A 16,946-nucleotide genomic window follows, 5' to 3' on the forward strand; every position below is an offset into this window, starting at 1 on the left:
CTACAGACACTAGCAAGGTGGCCTTTATTTTGAGTTTGTTGACCGGTCCCGCAGGACAATGGGCCACTAATTTAATTTTGGGAAATGACCCAGTCAAGGACAATTTGAATAATTTCAAAAAGTTGTTAACTGATACTTTTGGGGATCCTCTCCGCACGGAGAACGCTGGGTGGGCTCTGTATCGGTTGAAACAGGGAAAGGGGACTGTTTTGGATTACTTAAATAAGTTTAACCTGTATCGCCACCAGCTGGATTGGGGGGAAAATGCATTCATGCTTTTATTTACTGCCGGGTTAAGTGATATGCTCCAGGATGAATTAGCACGCTTGGAGCCGGCTGAAAGCTGGGACGCCTTAGTAGCTAAGGTGCTGCGTTTAGACGCAAGGTTCGAGGCTCGTAAACACTCAAAAGCAATGTGTGCGCCACCCATGCATGTAACCAGGGCACCTGTGGTGATGGGGGAAGAGCCCATGGAGCTTGGGGTCTTTAAAAAGCTGTCTACAGAGGAAAAGAGCCGTAGGAGGCAGCTGGGCTTGTGTTTGTACTGTGGGAATGCTGGGCATTTTGCCAAAAAGTGTAATGTGAAACCTTCCCAGCTTTCGGGAAAAGGCCAGCCCTAGTGCGACGTGAGTCCAACGCACTAGGGCTCCTCAAGCAGTCAACTGAGGGGAGGAAGCATGTTTTCGTACCCATTACATTATCTGTTGGGGGAAGGGAACTTGTTTCTACTTTGGCACTGCTGGACTCAGGGGCTACGGTCTCCTATGTAGATATTGAGTTTGCTAAGAAGCATGGCATTCCTAGAGTGCGCAAGGCATGCGACGTGTGGGTGGAAGGAGCAGATGGGAGACTGCTGGAGACTGGGGTGGTTAACCATGAAACCTCAGCAGTAACGTGGGAGGTGCAGGGAGTAACGGGAACGTTTGTGTGGGATATTACGAGCTTGCCTAGATATGACGTGATCCTGGGGATGGATTGGCTAGCTGTAGTAAACCCACAAGTAGATTGGGCAACACGTAAAGTGATCTTAAAGAGGCAGGATTGTTGCACTCTAAATGTTACTCATTCTGATATGGAGGGAGTGCCTGCTGAGTATGGGGAGTTCTCTGATGTATTTTGTAAAAGAGAAGCGGACAAATTACCACCGCACAGGCCATATGATTGCGCCATCAAGTTGGCAGAAGGTGCGAAACTGCCAGCAGGGAGGCTGTATGCCTTGACTGTACCGGAAAGGCAAGCTTTGCGGGAGTTTCTAGATGAAAATTTAGCCAAGGGGTTTATTCGCCCATCTAGTTCTCCAACTGCGGCACCAGTATTCTTTGTAGCCAAAAAGACTGGGGAACTTAGGCTGGTCTGTGACTATCGGATCCTAAACAAATACACCATTCGGGATAGGTACCCGCTCCCTTTAATCTCGGAACTGTTATCAAGGGTGCAAGGGGCTAAGGTCTTTACCAAGCTTGACCTGCGGGGGGCCTATAACTTAATCCGTATACGGGAAGGGGATGAATGGAAGACGGCATTTAACACGTGTTTCGGATGCCACGAGTTCCGAGTCATGCCTTTTGGGCTTTGTAATGCTCCTGCGGTATTCCAGAGGTTCATGAACGATGTGTTCAGGGACCTAATTGACCAATTTTTAGTGATTTATTTGGATGATATCTTGATTTTTTCTAAGGACGAGAAAGAACATCGTCAACATGTCAAGCAGGTTCTGCACCGACTGCGGGCTAATGGGCTTTTCGCCAAGGCTTCCAAGTGCGTCTTTCATGTGCCTGAAGTGGAGTTCCTAGGTCATGTAGTGTCAGGTAGGGAACTTAAAATGGACCCACATAAGGTTGACGCCGTCAACTCATGGCAGGAGCTGAAGACTAAGAAGGATGTACAAAGGTTCTTGGGTTTCGCTAATTACTACCGGGAGTTTATTCCGAATTTTGCAAAGCTCACGGTACCTTTGACGCAGCTTCTGCGCAAGAAACAGCCATTTGTGTGGGGGCGGGAAGCTCACGAGGCGTTTCTACAATTAAAGTCTAGTTTTCAATCGGACAACATACTAACCCATCCTGATGTTGACAGACCGTTCGTGGTAGAAGCGGACGCTTCTAGCTACGCGTTGGGGGCTGTATTGTCTCAGAAGGATTCCTCAGGGACCTTGCGTCCCTGTGGATTTTACTCGCGGCAACTAACACCCTTCGAGCAGAACTATACCATATGGGAGAAGGAGTTGTTGGCGATTAAGGTGGCGTTTGAGGTGTGGCGGCACTGGCTTGAAGGGGCACGGCACCAGATCGTGGTCAGATCTGATCACAAGAACTTAGAGCACTTGCAAACAGCAAAGAAGTTAAACCAGCGTCAAATCCGCTGGGCTTTGTTTTTCTCCAGGTTTAACTTCAAGGTGCAGTTCGTGGAGGGGAAGGCAAACTTGCGGGCCGATGCTTTATCCCGCAAGCCGGAATTTAAGACCAATGAGCAGGTAGTATGTCAGACCATCTTGCCTACTGCCTCTCTGTGTGTTGTAGATAATGAGCTTGGGTTACATGACCAGATCCTTGAGGCTCAGAAGGATGATGTGTGGACTCAGGAGCAACTGATGCTGCTCTCTGCAGGTAACCGTACCATACTGCCACATCTCCAGGATCAAGACGGGGTATTGGTGCGTAGGGGGCAGGTTTACGTACCAGTGGGGACCCTCAGGTTGGAGGTGATTAGAGCCCACCATGACGAACCCATGGCTGGGCACTTTGGCAGGTTCAAGACCGTACAGCTTATCACCAGGAGCTACTGGTGGCCAAAGATGCGGCAAGACATTCTGCGCTTTTGTGACAGCTGCGCCATTTGTCAGCAGAGTAAGACGCCTGTTGGGCGCCCTAGAGGGTTGTTATCGTCTTTACCTGTTCCGGAGAGGCCATGGCAAATCATTTCCATGGATTTTATTTCAGATTTGCCTAAGTCTGGGGGTTATACTTGTATTTGGGTGGTGGTGGATTTATTTAGTAAACTGGCTCATTTTATTCCTTGTTCAACCATTCCGGCGGCCCCTACGTTGGCCTTACTATTTACAAAGCACATCTATCGTTTGCACGGAGCACCCGAGGTGATTATTTCAGATAGGGCTCCGCAATTTGTGTCACGCTTTTGGAAACACTTCCATGAGTGTTTGGGGACTAAGTTAAACGTGTCTTCAGCTTTCCATCCGCAAACGGATGGACAGTCGGAACGGGTTAATGGGCTCTTAGAGCAGTATCTGCGTTGTTTTTGTTTAGATCAACCCACGGCTTGGGTAAAGTGGTTACCGGTGGCGGAATTTGCTTACAACAATGCGGTGCACACGTCTAGTCAGCATACGCCATTTGAGCTAACTTATGGTTTTCACCCACGGGGAGGTGTGGCGCCGTCGACCAATGTGGTCTCTTCGGACCCTGTGTACCGCTCTACGGAAATGGCTGCATTGCATGATGTTGCCCGTCGCTTACTGTTGGAAGCTAAGGCAACGCAGAAGACTCAGGCTGACCGCCACAGGCAGGCAGGGGAGGAGTTGGAAGAAGGGGATTTGGTGTGGTTATCTTCCAAACATATTAAACAGGCTGGGGGAAAGTTTGCGCCTCGGTATTTGGGTCCCTTTCCTATCGTTAAAAAGATTTCTTCTGTTGCGTTTCGTTTGCGTTTACCGTCTAGTTTAAAGGTCCATCCAGTCTTTCATCGTTCGCTGTTGAAACTTGATACCTCTAGTCGTCGTGGTGCTATAGCGGAAGATATCACTGCCACTTCTCCGCCATCGGGGGAGGAGGCCTTTGTGAGAGGGGATAGTGTTATGATTGAGCCTCATGGCTCTGTTACTGACAGACGTGGGCGTAAGACTCCTCGAGAGTCAGATACTCTCGAGGAGCGAGAGAGAAAAAGACTGCGAGACATATTTGCAGCACCATCTGACGAGGAGTCTTTCGAAGGGTTTACGGAGAGAATGGAGGAGGGGCTGGTTAGCTCGGAGGAGGATGAGATGGATTGGACTCGGGTAAGGGAGGAAGTGGGTGCCACTGGCCATGATGGGACAGAAGATGAATGGGGACCTTCAGGATTAGACCCATGGCTTAGCTGGAGGGATGGGACGGGATCCACAGCTGGAGATGCTGTTGGGCGTAGTCAGAGGTGTTCCAGCTCTGACGAGGAAAGTGATGAGGAAACGCCCGGGTTAAGGAGGACAGCTGACAGTGATGAAGATTTGTAACTGGCATAAAATGGGGCTTGAGAGCAATTGCAAATTGCGTTGGGCAAGGTAATCTGGGCAAACGCTTGGGATCCGTGTGTGTGTGGGACGCTTCCCTGAAGACTTGTGTGCTTTCCTGTGCTGTGACGTAAGTTGATTGGAATCCAGGGTCAGACGGCGGGAGGGATTGTGTGGGCATTTGTTTGTGCAAACCTGTGCTTACTCTTATTAGCTTGACCTTCCGTCGTCTTCTTGACGGACGCCATCTCCTGCTTTGAGAACTCGGACTGAACTGACCACGGCTTGTCTTCCCCCCTTCTTGGACTTGGAAAAACTACAAACGTCTGCTTCTGGCTTTGATCTACGGAACGGAACTGGTCTACTCAACTGCTACAATCCTTGGCTGATTTACTCGTGTTGGAGATCCTGTCTGCTGTGTGTGTGGGGGAGCGACGCAAGTTACTCTAAGCACAGTGTTGGCAGCAGAGAGGAATCTGCTGCCAATTAGTTGCATTCTTTGTATCTTTTGTTCCTTGGCTTTCGTTTCGTTTATACCCAGGCTGAAGCAAGCAGTTTGTTTTTACCCGGATTAAACTCCGGTTTAATCCGGTTTATCTTTTGAACATTTACTTTTGCCCCTTTTTGCTCCTAAAGGCAAAAACTGCCTGGCCCTTGTGTTTTACGGGCATTTTTGAGTTCTGTAATCTAATAAACTCTGTTACTTTGAATCTTGTGGCGTTCTGTCCTTGACAATCATTTAGTGATGGCTTTTATATTGAAAAACTGAACTTGATTACAAGTAAGTAAATATTTCTAACTATTTAGTCTCAAGCTCTGACATGGGCTCCTAACTTTCCCTTTGCTTCACTCTTAGAAACATCCTTCTGTGTTGAGTTGCCCAGAGTATACCGTGGATCTTCAAGGAGCAACACTTTCTTGGGCAGCCAAAGACAAGTCTAGCAAAAAGAATGTCTTGGAGGTAAGAGATGGTCACCTTCTCTGGTGACCTGTGTGGGTATCTATAGCAACTGGTGATGCTGGAATTCAGGGGGAGGAAGCAAAGACCCATGGCACTCACTAGAACCAGGATGAATCCACAAAAGTTATAACCACACATGTGGATGGTCAATTGTATGTAGTTATAGTGCTATGATTTCACTTTAACTGCTATAGATCAGGCATGGGAAGACTTCAGCCCTCCAGGTGTTTTGGACTTTAACTCCCACAATCCCTAACAGGCGGTAGGGTCAAAGTTTAGATCCATCTATAGATCTATCTTGTGGAATCCTGAGATTTGCAAGTTAGGGATGGATAGGTAAAGATAAAGGTTTATCCCTGACATTAAGTCCAGTCATGTCCGACTCTGGGGGTTGATGCTCATCTCCATTTCTAAGCCGAAGAGCCGGCGTTGTCCATAGGCACCCTTAAGGTCATGTGGCCGGCATGACTGCATGGAGCGCCATTACCTTCCCTCCAGAGGGACCTACTCACATTTGCATGTTTTTGAACTGCTAGATTGGCAGAAGCTGGGGCTAACAGCGGGTGCTCACTCCGCTCCCCAGATTTAAATCTGTGAGCTTTCGGTCAGCAAGTTCAGCAGCTCAGTGCTCTAATATACTGCGTCACCAGGGGCTCTGGATAGCTGTCTTATATCATACTGTGATTGTTCTATCAACTGTTGTATCATTATGTAATTCTGTTTTAGCTGAAAACACGGGATGGTTCTGAATACCTGATCCAGCATGATTCAGAGACCATCATTGGCACGTGGCAGAAGGCCATTGCTCACAGCATCAGCAAACTGGTGAGAAGGGAAGGGATGTCAGTATGGTGTTTCTGACACGATCTTTATTCAACAAGAAGCCAGATAAAGTCCCTGACAGATACTTCTTTGGCACAGAATTTAAGAGAAATGTACAGACATTCTGCCAGAAGGGAATTACAGACTTTGTAGGAATATTAGATGTAGCTACAGAAAGTATCCCTTATTCAAAATGCTTGGGACCAGCAATGTTTTGAGTTCCAGATTTCTCTGGATTTTGGAATGCCTGTATTTGCTTGTATATAAGTACAGTGTTCCCTCACTTATCATGGGGGTTATGTTCCAGGACCACCCGCGAAAAGTGAAAATCCGCAAAGTAGGGACGTTATATTTGTGTTGTTTACAATCTCACTGGCAAGTCCCCTCCTCGCCTCTCAAGCACACACATGTGCGCTCCCGTGGCTGCCGCTGCTGCTACCTTGTGAGGTGAAAACAAAGCTGCTTCAGCCTCCTTTTCTCTCCCTTCGGCTTCTCCTTCTTTCCTTCTGTAGGCTTCTCCTTAGGAAGGAAGTAGAAAGAGGGATTTATAATATTATTTTATTATTTATACTATTATTTTAGTGTTTATTAAAAAAAAGCGAAACAGCGAGTCCGCGAAAAGCGAACCGCGAAGTAGTGTTGGAACACTGTATTGAAATATCTTGAAGATGAGACCCAGTTCCAACCACATAAGCTTACAGACCTACCCTGAAGGTAATTTAATGCAATATTTTAGCAATTTTGTGGATGAAATAAAGTTTATGTACACTGAATCACCGGAGAGCAAAAGTGCCACTAACTTAGCCACTCTAAGATTCCAGAGTATCTTAGATTTCTGGATAAATTATACTCAACCTGTTGTAGCAAAGTGCAGCAGTTGAGGCTGAGTTTCTCTGTGTCAAAAAAACATAAATATGTGACCTAGGAATAAAAAAAAATCCCCTTCACATTTGAAGAGCATTATCTTCCTATAATGAACTTTGTGGAGCTCTGAGATATTCAGGATGGACAAGGAAGCAAAGCCTCAGAAATGTAATCTACATATATGTGCCTTCAAGTTTCAACCCCAAGGTAACCCTATCATGGGATTTTCTTAGCCCTACCTGGATTTCTATGGCCAGCTGGAGCTAAAGATCTTGTAAAACTACAACTCCCATGAAACTCACTTAGGAGCTACAAGACACCATGGCTATACAATGCCTTTTGAAGGGTAATACTAGGAGTGGTTATCAGGAAGCACCCTTAGTCATTTCAGAAAGGCAAAAGTCAATTATATTGTAGCTAGCATGATAAAAGATGCTTTGTATTTCTCCCAGCCCACAGACATCCCTCTGGAAGAGGAAGAAGAAAACACAGATTTGAAATCCAAGGAGACTCCAGGAAGCAACAAAGAGAGAGAGGGTGAAAAGAAGAGTCCAGGTCTGTGTCATTATTTGTCAATGTTACATTTGCTGCTCAATTTCAGGATGGGATTTTTAAAAAGTTGGAAGGTTGACATAAGCAGAAATGGAAATGTCATATGCAGTACATGATAAGTTTGGTGAAAGTTCAAAGGGGCCTTCAATTTGTACATTGTATTATGTTCATCTATAAATACGAGGATAATAATAATAATAATAATAATAATAATAATAATAATAATAATAATATGCCAAAAGATCTCAGCTAGCATTTGGAAACAATAGACATTGACAAAATTACAGTCTGCCAACTGCAAAAGGCCACCTTACTGGGATCTGCGCGCATCATCCAAAAATACATCACACAGTCCTAAACGCTTGGGAAGTGTTCAGCTTGTGATTTTGTGATACGAAATCCAGCATATCTATCTTGTTTGCTGTGTCAGACTATGTCGTTGTGTCAATAATAATAGACTTTATTTGTATTCTGCCCTATCTCCCCAAGGGGACTCAGGGCGGATTCCAAAATACAGTGGCAAACATTCAATGCCTCCGTAAACAAACAACTACCGACATAAAATCCAAGAGAAACCCCACATATAGAAATAACATTAAAACCTAACATCAAATTAAAGCCTAACATCAGTAAATTAAACCTAACATCAATAAATTAAACTACGTGTAGTCAAGAGATATGGGCAACAGATATGAGACTCGGGTTTGGCTAGTTAAGTTTTGGACTTCATCTTCCATAATTCTTAACAGCTGGTAAGCTAGCAGGGAGTTGAAGTCCCAAACACCCAGATGAGCACTGGGCTAATATATATTTAAAATACACTATGTTGTCAAAGTCTTTCATAGCTAGAATCACAGGGTTGCTGTGAGTTTTCAGGGCTGTATGGCCATGTTCCAGAAGCATTCTCTCCTGACATTTTGCCCACATCTATGGCAGGCATCCACAGAGGTTGTAAGGTTTTGCAATGCAAGATTTCTAGCATTCTATCTTTAAGAAACAAGCTTACATTTCCTCTCCCCGCTCCACTTGAACACATGAGCAAATTCAGTGGAGCTGTACAGTGACATCTCTCCATCCTCCATAACAAATTGCCTAACTTACTCCCCTGCAGCTTCTTGGCACTCATCCAGTTCGCTCAACTCAGACTCTGATACCAACAAAGTCCGAAATAAGCTCCGGAAGTTTTTGCAGAAGCGTCCGACCCTCCAGTCCCTGCGGGAACGAGGCTACATCAAAGGTATAAAAATCACATTGGGGGTTCAATTTTTTTTTTACTCCTTTGTACATTTCTTGGATGTTTTTACATTTCATGATAACTGCTTGATTGTTTATGGCTTCTAAATACTTTTAATGTGTTTATAACTTATGTTACTTTGCCATGATAGGCCAGTTACTGTCAGTGAGATAAACCTTTTGGTTTATTGGCCAGATTAAATGTGTGATTGAATTTCTGATTTGGTGTGCTTTATGTTTTGTTGATTCAGATCAAGTGTTTGGATGCGCTCTACAAGTCCTGTGCGACCGTGAGAAGAGTACTGTGCCTCAGTTTGTTAAGCAATGTATCACCGCTGTGGAGAAGAGAGGTACACAATAATTTCTGCACCCATAACTTTGAGATTCTTTGCCCAGGCAATCCATATTATGAGTCTTGCAGTGATGTTCACAATGCAAATTAAGCAGGATTTGTATAACTGCTATTGCTTTATAGTATTCCCTTTAATTAGGTTCTGAGAGTTACCTTCTTTAAAAACCATTTAGTCCTTTTGCCTGTCAGATTGAGCTTCTAAAACTTTGATTCTAGTGACAGCTCAGAAAAGTTCTGAGCAGAAGTTCCAGAAATGCTTAATTCCTTGCCCCAGCCCACAAATAACATAATAACTCATGCAAAGTAAGGAATGTATATGCAGATCTCCTTAACTTGCATGGTTTCTCAACATATATACCATAAAACATGTATGGCAATACTTTATGGGCTTTTAAAGAAAAAATGCTGTCATTTCTGTTCTCTCTAGGCTTGGATATTGATGGACTCTACCGGATAAGTGGAAATCTAGCTACAATACAGAAACTGCGCTACAAAGTTGACCGTGGTAAGAACCTTGGCAGTTGCGACTTGGTGGGGAAAGTCAACAAGCACTTTTCAAGTGGGAGTCTCCTATAGCTCCCACTTTAAAACTAAAGGAAATTCGAATAGATGGGGAAGGATCTAGTGTGGCACTATTGGTTAGCGTGAATAGAATTGGGGAGTTGAAAAGTTCAAAAGGCTGTACTTGAGTAAAAGAGAATAAGTAGAAACCCGACTTTCCTCAAACTGACTAGCTGACTCTAGCTGCTAGCTTAACAGAGCAATGCTGACATTTTCAGTAGTGACAAGGTGGCTGCCATGTCAGTGGGGCAGTAAATCCACTCCAAACTTTGGCTAGCCTTTCAGGAGCTGTCCAAAGTGCTGAACATAGTTTCAGAACCTTGGAGAGCTCCATTAAAGCCTGCAGTTGATTTAGTGCTCTGCTGATATGGGAGTTATCATCCACAATTGAACATGTTCTTTATTACACTAGAGCAGGGATGGAACCTGTCTTACCCTTCAGATGTTGTTGAACTATCACTCCCTAAATACATCAGCTTTGGCTATGCTGGCTAGAACTGTTCTTGCTCTAGAACATTGGATGCAGTTATCTCACCTGATGCTCTGCCATTTCTCCTACAGATGAGCGCTTGGACCTTGATGACGGCCGTTGGGATGATGTTCATGTTATCACCGGGGCACTCAAGCTCTTTTTTCGAGAGCTGCCAGAGCCACTCTTCCCTTTCAGCCATTTTGACAAATTCATCGCTGCCATTAGTAAGAAGGGCTATTGCTTTGAGTTGGAAGATGGTTGGGGAATGAACTGTGTGCACATATAAAAGCCTTGCTATCTTTGATTGAAGAGCCCCTGATGGCACAGCGAGTTAAACTGCTGAGCTGCTGAACTTGCTGACTGGAAAGTCAGGGGTTCAAATCTGGGGAGTGGGGTGGGCTACTGTTGTTAGCCCCAGCTTCTGCCAACCTAGCAGTTCAAAAACATGCAAATGTGAGTAAATCAATAGGTACCGCTCCAGCGGGAAGGTAGCAGCACTCCAGGCAGTCATGCCAGCCACATGACCTAGGAGGTGTCTATGGACAACGCCGGCTCTTCGGCGTTAGAAATGGAGATGAGCACCAACCCCCAGAGTCGGGCACAACTAGACTAATGTCAGGGGAAAACCTTTACCTATCTTTGTTTGAGTATGCTCACATTTTGTAATGTGTGTATGTATATTATTTTAAGGTTTATTTTCAGGAAAAGGTTGATAGACGCAAGGGAGAGATAATGAAAGAAAAAGAGAGAGAAATTCTACAGAAAGAGAAGCAAAAATGCTTTTTTCTTCAGCCATAAGGTCCTTATCAGGTTTCAAGCTAGGAAACTCATTTGGAATTCTGTTCTGGAATTATAGAATTAAGAGTTCACCGCATCCAGAAGCCTAAAATAAATGTCAGTCCTGTCTGCTTAGGAATAATTGCCTTTACCTAAAACATTGACTGTTAATACCTTTTTGCCATTTTTTAGAAAGTAGAGAAGGCACCAGTGATTGAATAGTAAATTTTGAAATAAATGCACATCATTACAGCCATCAGTTCTCTCAATGGTAGCTCTTGGTTTCATTTTCACAAATCCATTTTAGCAGTTTTCCACCCCACATCAGCAGGTCTTTTGTGAAGGTAATGGATCCTAAATACCAATCAAGAAAAAAAACCTGTATTTTGTATTACAAAACAGAGAGCTTACACCAAAACCTTGTTGCTAGAGAAATGCATTCTAACCATCACTGCTGCCTTGCCCAACTTCTATGAAAGTTGCAGCTAAGCTAAAAGGAGCAAAAGAAATTTGAATGTATGATACATAATGTCCATGTTCCTGCAAATGAAAAAGTCCCAGCACTTCCACCTTGTAAGCTTTAGCTGAACCATTGGGAGTCGGTGTAGTTGTCACTCAGATTATGTGCAGTAGAAAACTGCATTCGTACTGCTGAGAAACTGCAATTGTGTTCTTGTTCTCCTGTCTGTGATAGTTAGCTTAGAAAATGTGTACCATGGCAACATTTTTTTTTTCATTGCTGCAGTGGCACAAAGTGACAAGGAAAAGAACAATGCATTGATAAAATGCCACATGTTTCTTATAAATTTTTATTTATCTCAAGCATCTGCACTCAGTATTATTTTTCTCTCGGAGAGGGGAAGCAAAGTGGCTAAGAATAAAAATGTACTAGATGCTATAACCTAGGTAGGTGCACTGCTGATTTTCAGCAGTGAACATTTGAATGAACATTTGAACCTGAGATGTCCATATGTAGGGCGGAGTATTCTGGCAAGCAGGAATGTAGTAACTCCTGCACCAGTTTATATCTTTCTGTTAAAGAACTTCATAAGATGTCTTACTTTTTTTGATACTGCAGAAATTACCGACCCCTCTAAGCGAACCCACCGCTTACGGGAACTGGTGAATTCTCTACCTCCTGCAAACCACAACACCATGAGGGCTCTTTTTCAACACCTCTGCAGGTAAGCATCTCCCTGGAATCTGAACTGACTTGAATTGTTGAATACATACAGTATCTCTTCAGAGACCTAGGACTTCATCACATGGAATAAAATTAGCGTTGCTATACGTTTAAGAAACTGCAACCGACAGAGCCCACCACATGACACAAGCTCTTGCCATGGGTTCCAGGTATTTTGCAGTTTTTTAAATGTGAGTTTTTCCAACGATTCCTAAATTGATTGGTAAATGACTTCTTTATGATAGCCTATGAATATGTGAAGGGCCATAGGATTCCGACCCCCGATGTAGGTTGTAGAGTGGACAGCGAAGGGCTTGATAACACTATGTGACATGGTTTTTGTTCCTGGGTTATAAATGCCATTTCCTAATTGATTCTATCATAAAAATATGGGATAATTTATTAAACTACAAAAACTTTGCTTTTGCAAGACATCGTGCAGCACATTTTGCTATAGCTTTTCAATGAATATCTGATAAGAGTCTTAACCAATTCAACATAGTTTGTGGCAGCCACAAAAACAAAGATTCTAGAGTATAGCAACTACTTTCAAAGTAAATATCACTTAATTAAATATAACACTTTCAGACCAGGAATAGGATATTTTTCCAATTTTGTTACATAGTGTAATATACCTCTCTGTTCCAGATTCTGCATGCCTTCAGCATTGGTCTCCTAACTTCTTGGATAACTCACTCATTACTTAGCTGAGATAATCAGTCTTGGAGCCCCTGGTGGCGCAGCAGATTATACTGCTCAGCTCGCTGACCGAGAGGTCAGCAGTTCGAATACAAGGAGCAGGTGAGCTCCTTCTGTTAGCCCCAGCTTCTGCCAACCTAGCAGTTCAAAAACATGCAAATGTGAGTAGATCAATAGGTACAGCTTTGGGCTGAAGGTAACGTCATGCTGGCAACATAACCTAGGAGACGTCTTCAGACAATGCTGGCTCTTCAGCTTAGAAATGGAGATGAGCACCAACCCCCAGAATCAGACATGACTAGATTTAATGTCGGGAAAACCTTTACCTAATCAGTCATACCAAGGGAGCATGAAAAGGACACATATAACAGTGATAAATGGTTTAAGCTTATGTATAAACATTCATTTCCAAAGGTAAGACACCAAAAGCAATTAAGGATTCCAACTTAAGGTTTTCTCTGTGGCCTAAGATGCACTAAGCTACATTTCAGTGTCCCTTTTTTCTCTTAACTAAGTCCTTGCTCCTCTTTTCCCTTCAGGGTTATAGAGTACCGAGAGGAGAACCGGATGTCCATACAAAGCATTGCAATCGTGTTTGGACCAACGTTACTGAAACCAGAGGTCGAAGAAGGAAATATGACTATGCACATGGTTTTCCAGAACCAGATTGTGGAGCAAATCCTAACCCACCTCAGCTACATATTCCCAGAGAGCTAAACCCTCCCAGCAGAACACAGGAGTCTGGGTGAATGAAGGATTGGCCTCAACGCAAGGGCAGGTCACATTGCTACAGGAAGAATGTTGCTGGGCAGTGTGATATCAAACTGGGAAGAGAGTACATGGACAAGCAATAAAACTTATCGCTACAGGTTGCTGGTGATTGCCTTTTTCCAGTGCTAGGCACGTGGGATATGAAACTCCTGTTGGACATGAAGAAAAAGCTAATTGTCGGGCAAAATTGTTGCTTTGGACAAATGTTTGGGAAGGAGGAGACTTTTATAGCTATGCCAACATGACGGTTTCGAGTTCAAATGTCATGGTTTCCTGTTAAATAATTCTGGGAATTGTATTGTTAAAGTATTGTGACTCTTTTGGGTGAACAAGGTAAGGCTGAAGATGTTTCACGCTTCCTTTGAATGTGAGACTCCCTGACTCTGTGCCGTCTGGCATCCACAAGATCTTTGTTTGCTTCCTTGCAGCGCAAGAAACAGCAAGCTACCAATCCATGATCATGGTAGAGAATGCAAATTTGTCGCGTTGACCCCAGGCTTCTAATTTATTTATTCATTCCAATATATGTGTGTGAGTTGGCTGAAAGGATGGGAACTTATCACGCTATGAGAGTTTGATGTGTGTCTGTTTAGCTTCCTGCTCTAGGTATGGGTAACAATGAGGTCTAAATTGGATGGAAGTCCGGTGAAATCTGGCAGGTTTAGAAGCCAAGCTGTACTGTTAGTATACCTATGCTACTGCTTCACTATTCTCATAGACAAGTCCATTGTCTTCCCATATACAATGTGTCCCACATCTCTTCAAAAATTAGACGCCTTGATAGAAAAGCCTTTGAATGTACATTCCCATGGGGAACGACTGGATTTTGTGACTTGGAGTATTCTTGGAGTATTCTGTATTTCCACAGGAAGAAGATCAGATGATGGATGATACAGCTTATTGTTGAGTAGTGGATCCAGCAATTATTACAGAGCAGAAAAGGTGCTTTTTGGGATTGTAACTCCCAGAATCCCCTAGCTAGCATTGCCAGTGGATATGTTGGCTGGGGAGTTCTGGCAATCCCAGTCTCAAAAAGTATCATTTCCAAGCTTTGGTGCACTCTACTAAGTTGTGCTGAATATGGATTTGTGGCAACATTCCCTTCGTGTTGTCGAAGGCTTTCATGGCCAGGATCACAGGGTTGTTGTATGTCTTTCGGGCTGTGTGGCCATGTTCCAGAAATATTTCTGGAACATGGCCACATAGCCCGAAAGACATACAACAACCCTGCAATTCCCTTCTTCCACGGTGCTCTTGGTGCTAAATCCAGGGTTCAACAATGATATACTATAAGACAGGGATGGGGAAGATGTGGCCCTGAAGATATTATTTGGGCCATCAGCCATCATAAGGCAGTAATTGTGATTGATACAAGTGGCAATCCACTAACATTTGGAGGGTCACACATTCTCTATCCCTCCTATGGAGAACATTGCTCCAAAATGACATTTACCTTGCTGTACTCAAAGTTCGAAGTCTGTGTATCTGCTGCTCTAGCTTGACTCTGGATTGGTAATCCTGTAATGACTGAGCACATGGAGATAGCAAATTCAGTGACTTTGCTATATCGGGATGTTTTTTAAAGAAAGGATATTTCCTATCCACCTCACAACCTTCCTTTCTCAAGTGAGGCAGGAAAAGATGGTTGCATCTTAGACTTTAGTGGGCATTGAGGGCTCTGCTGCACCACACACACTCATCCATCACAAAGACATTTTGCTTTTTCCATGTCTTTGCCTCCGGTCTAAGCCAATACAAGTTGTTTCCTTTCCTTGCACTGTGGTGACTACTTCAGTATCCATAGGGAACTTGATTCGCCCAAAAGAAAAACTTGAGAAAGCAGTAGCACTATGCTACTACTGTTAAGTGCCTTATTACCAGAGCTTGGGAAATTTCTAAATTATAGCACCCAGAATCCCCTGGTCAGAATGAGTACTGGCTATACTAGCTGGGGATTGTGGGAGCTATAGTTTGAAAATGCAACTTTTCCAACTTCTGCTTAGCACTCACTGCCTCCTATGTCATGACAGCAAAGTCAATGAAAACAGAGTTGTAGAAGAGCTGAATTTTGCTCTCTGGGTGTATTCTTGAAGCTGTGCACATTTCTAAACAGGAATATAAATTGTAGTGCAAATAACTACCTATTTGTTAAATATTTGTTGGAAAATTACTTCCTCTTCCTGCAAAGAACTGATAATTGTGTCTGTTCTTTGTCTCAGCAGAAATATGAGACCTGGAAGCTTCAGTTTGGTAATAAACAATTAGCACATCCCCATTGTGGTGCGGGCTTTGAAAAAACACTGAGTGATCCAACTCCTGACACATTATCTCACTTCCTATGTTAAGCGGGTGTTGATTTTAGAAATTGTGCCTTTTTTAGGATGACTGATCCAAAGAAAAATTGTTGCTCTCAACCATCATTCGTGATGTTTTATTTTTAAATAAACAGTAACCCTTAAAAAAAACAAGTGTGTATTTTTTTGGAATGATACATTGATCACACCAAAAGTTAAGCTGATTTATATTTTATTACATTTGTGTCCCACTGTCCTGCCACAGATAGCATCCAGAGTTGAAAACAATCACGAAAGACAGAAACAAAATCCTGGTTGAAATTTAACAAACAGATCAACTAACAAACAAATTAATAAAAACACAATTTAGAAAAATGATAAAGCAGCTACAAGATCCTTGACAGATAAGCCAGATATTGTGGCTTATCTGTCTTGATATTTTGGGTTATGTGGCTATGTGGAAGGGCCCTAAGAAGCCTCTTACAAGAACATTGGGCCCGGGCTGTGGCGCAGGCGGGAGAGCAAGCCAGCTGCAATTAACTGCAATAAATCACTCTGACCAGGAGGTCATGAGTTCGAGGCCGCTTGGAGCCTATGTTTGTTTGTCTTTGTTCTATGTTAAAAGGCATTGAATGTTTGCCTATATGTGTAATGTGATCCGCCCTGAGTCCCCTCCGGGATGAGAAGGGCGGAATATAAATGCTGTAAATAAATAATAAATAAATAAACATTGTGCATGTGGAAGTACCCTCCATGTATTTAATGTTGCCCATTCACAAAAAAAGTATGCACAGGACAAATTGCAGGCAGTGTTTATTGTTCCTGGGAAAGCTCAACGACAATGTGTTTTAGTGCTTGATCAATTTAGTACATTCCTGTTACTGCAATTCCTGAGGGTCAACTATGCAGGCCTCTTAGTAGTGATGTTTCATCTGTTTCATTCATCTATTTGTTTAGTTAGTATTGTCCATTCGGACGCACGAAATGAAAGATGCCATTTTAGGACGAAACAAAAGGTGACACGAAAGAGAAAGCTGCATGGTTACTTGCTTTCATTTTTCTTTAGTTTTGGGCTGCGTAACAATAAGCAGATACTGACAGAGGGCTGCTTTCCCATTACAGCTGATGCATACCAATGGGTGCTAATAGTATTAATAACAATAATTATTCTGGGACCCTAAGC

The 16,946-nt window shown here is 43.3% G+C and overlaps 1 protein-coding gene across 4 annotated transcripts in view; it reads left to right on the top strand.

Annotated features, from left to right (window-relative positions):
- arhgap27 (Rho GTPase activating protein 27) overlaps window positions 1-15,937 on the top strand; it is an 88,524-nt gene extending 72,587 nt beyond the window's left edge. For all 4 annotated transcript variants that reach the window (XM_016994514.2, XM_008113195.3, XM_008113194.3 and 1 more), the window contains 9 exons: window positions 5,079-5,183; window positions 5,910-6,008; window positions 7,322-7,424; window positions 8,533-8,658; window positions 8,906-9,004; window positions 9,434-9,511; window positions 10,129-10,263; window positions 11,895-12,000; window positions 13,238-15,937. In XM_016994514.2, coding sequence (XP_016850003.2) covers window positions 5,079-5,183; window positions 5,910-6,008; window positions 7,322-7,424; window positions 8,533-8,658; window positions 8,906-9,004; window positions 9,434-9,511; window positions 10,129-10,263; window positions 11,895-12,000; window positions 13,238-13,415 — 1,029 coding nt within the window. In that variant the 3' untranslated portion in view covers window positions 13,416-15,937. The remainder of the gene's footprint in view (window positions 1-5,078; window positions 5,184-5,909; window positions 6,009-7,321; window positions 7,425-8,532; window positions 8,659-8,905; window positions 9,005-9,433; window positions 9,512-10,128; window positions 10,264-11,894; window positions 12,001-13,237) is intronic.
- The last annotated feature ends 1,009 nt before the right edge of the window (window positions 15,938-16,946 follow it).

Source organism: Anolis carolinensis, chromosome 6 (genome assembly GCF_035594765.1).
Source record: "Anolis carolinensis isolate JA03-04 chromosome 6, rAnoCar3.1.pri, whole genome shotgun sequence".
Lineage (NCBI taxonomy): Eukaryota > Metazoa > Chordata > Lepidosauria > Squamata > Dactyloidae > Anolis > Anolis carolinensis.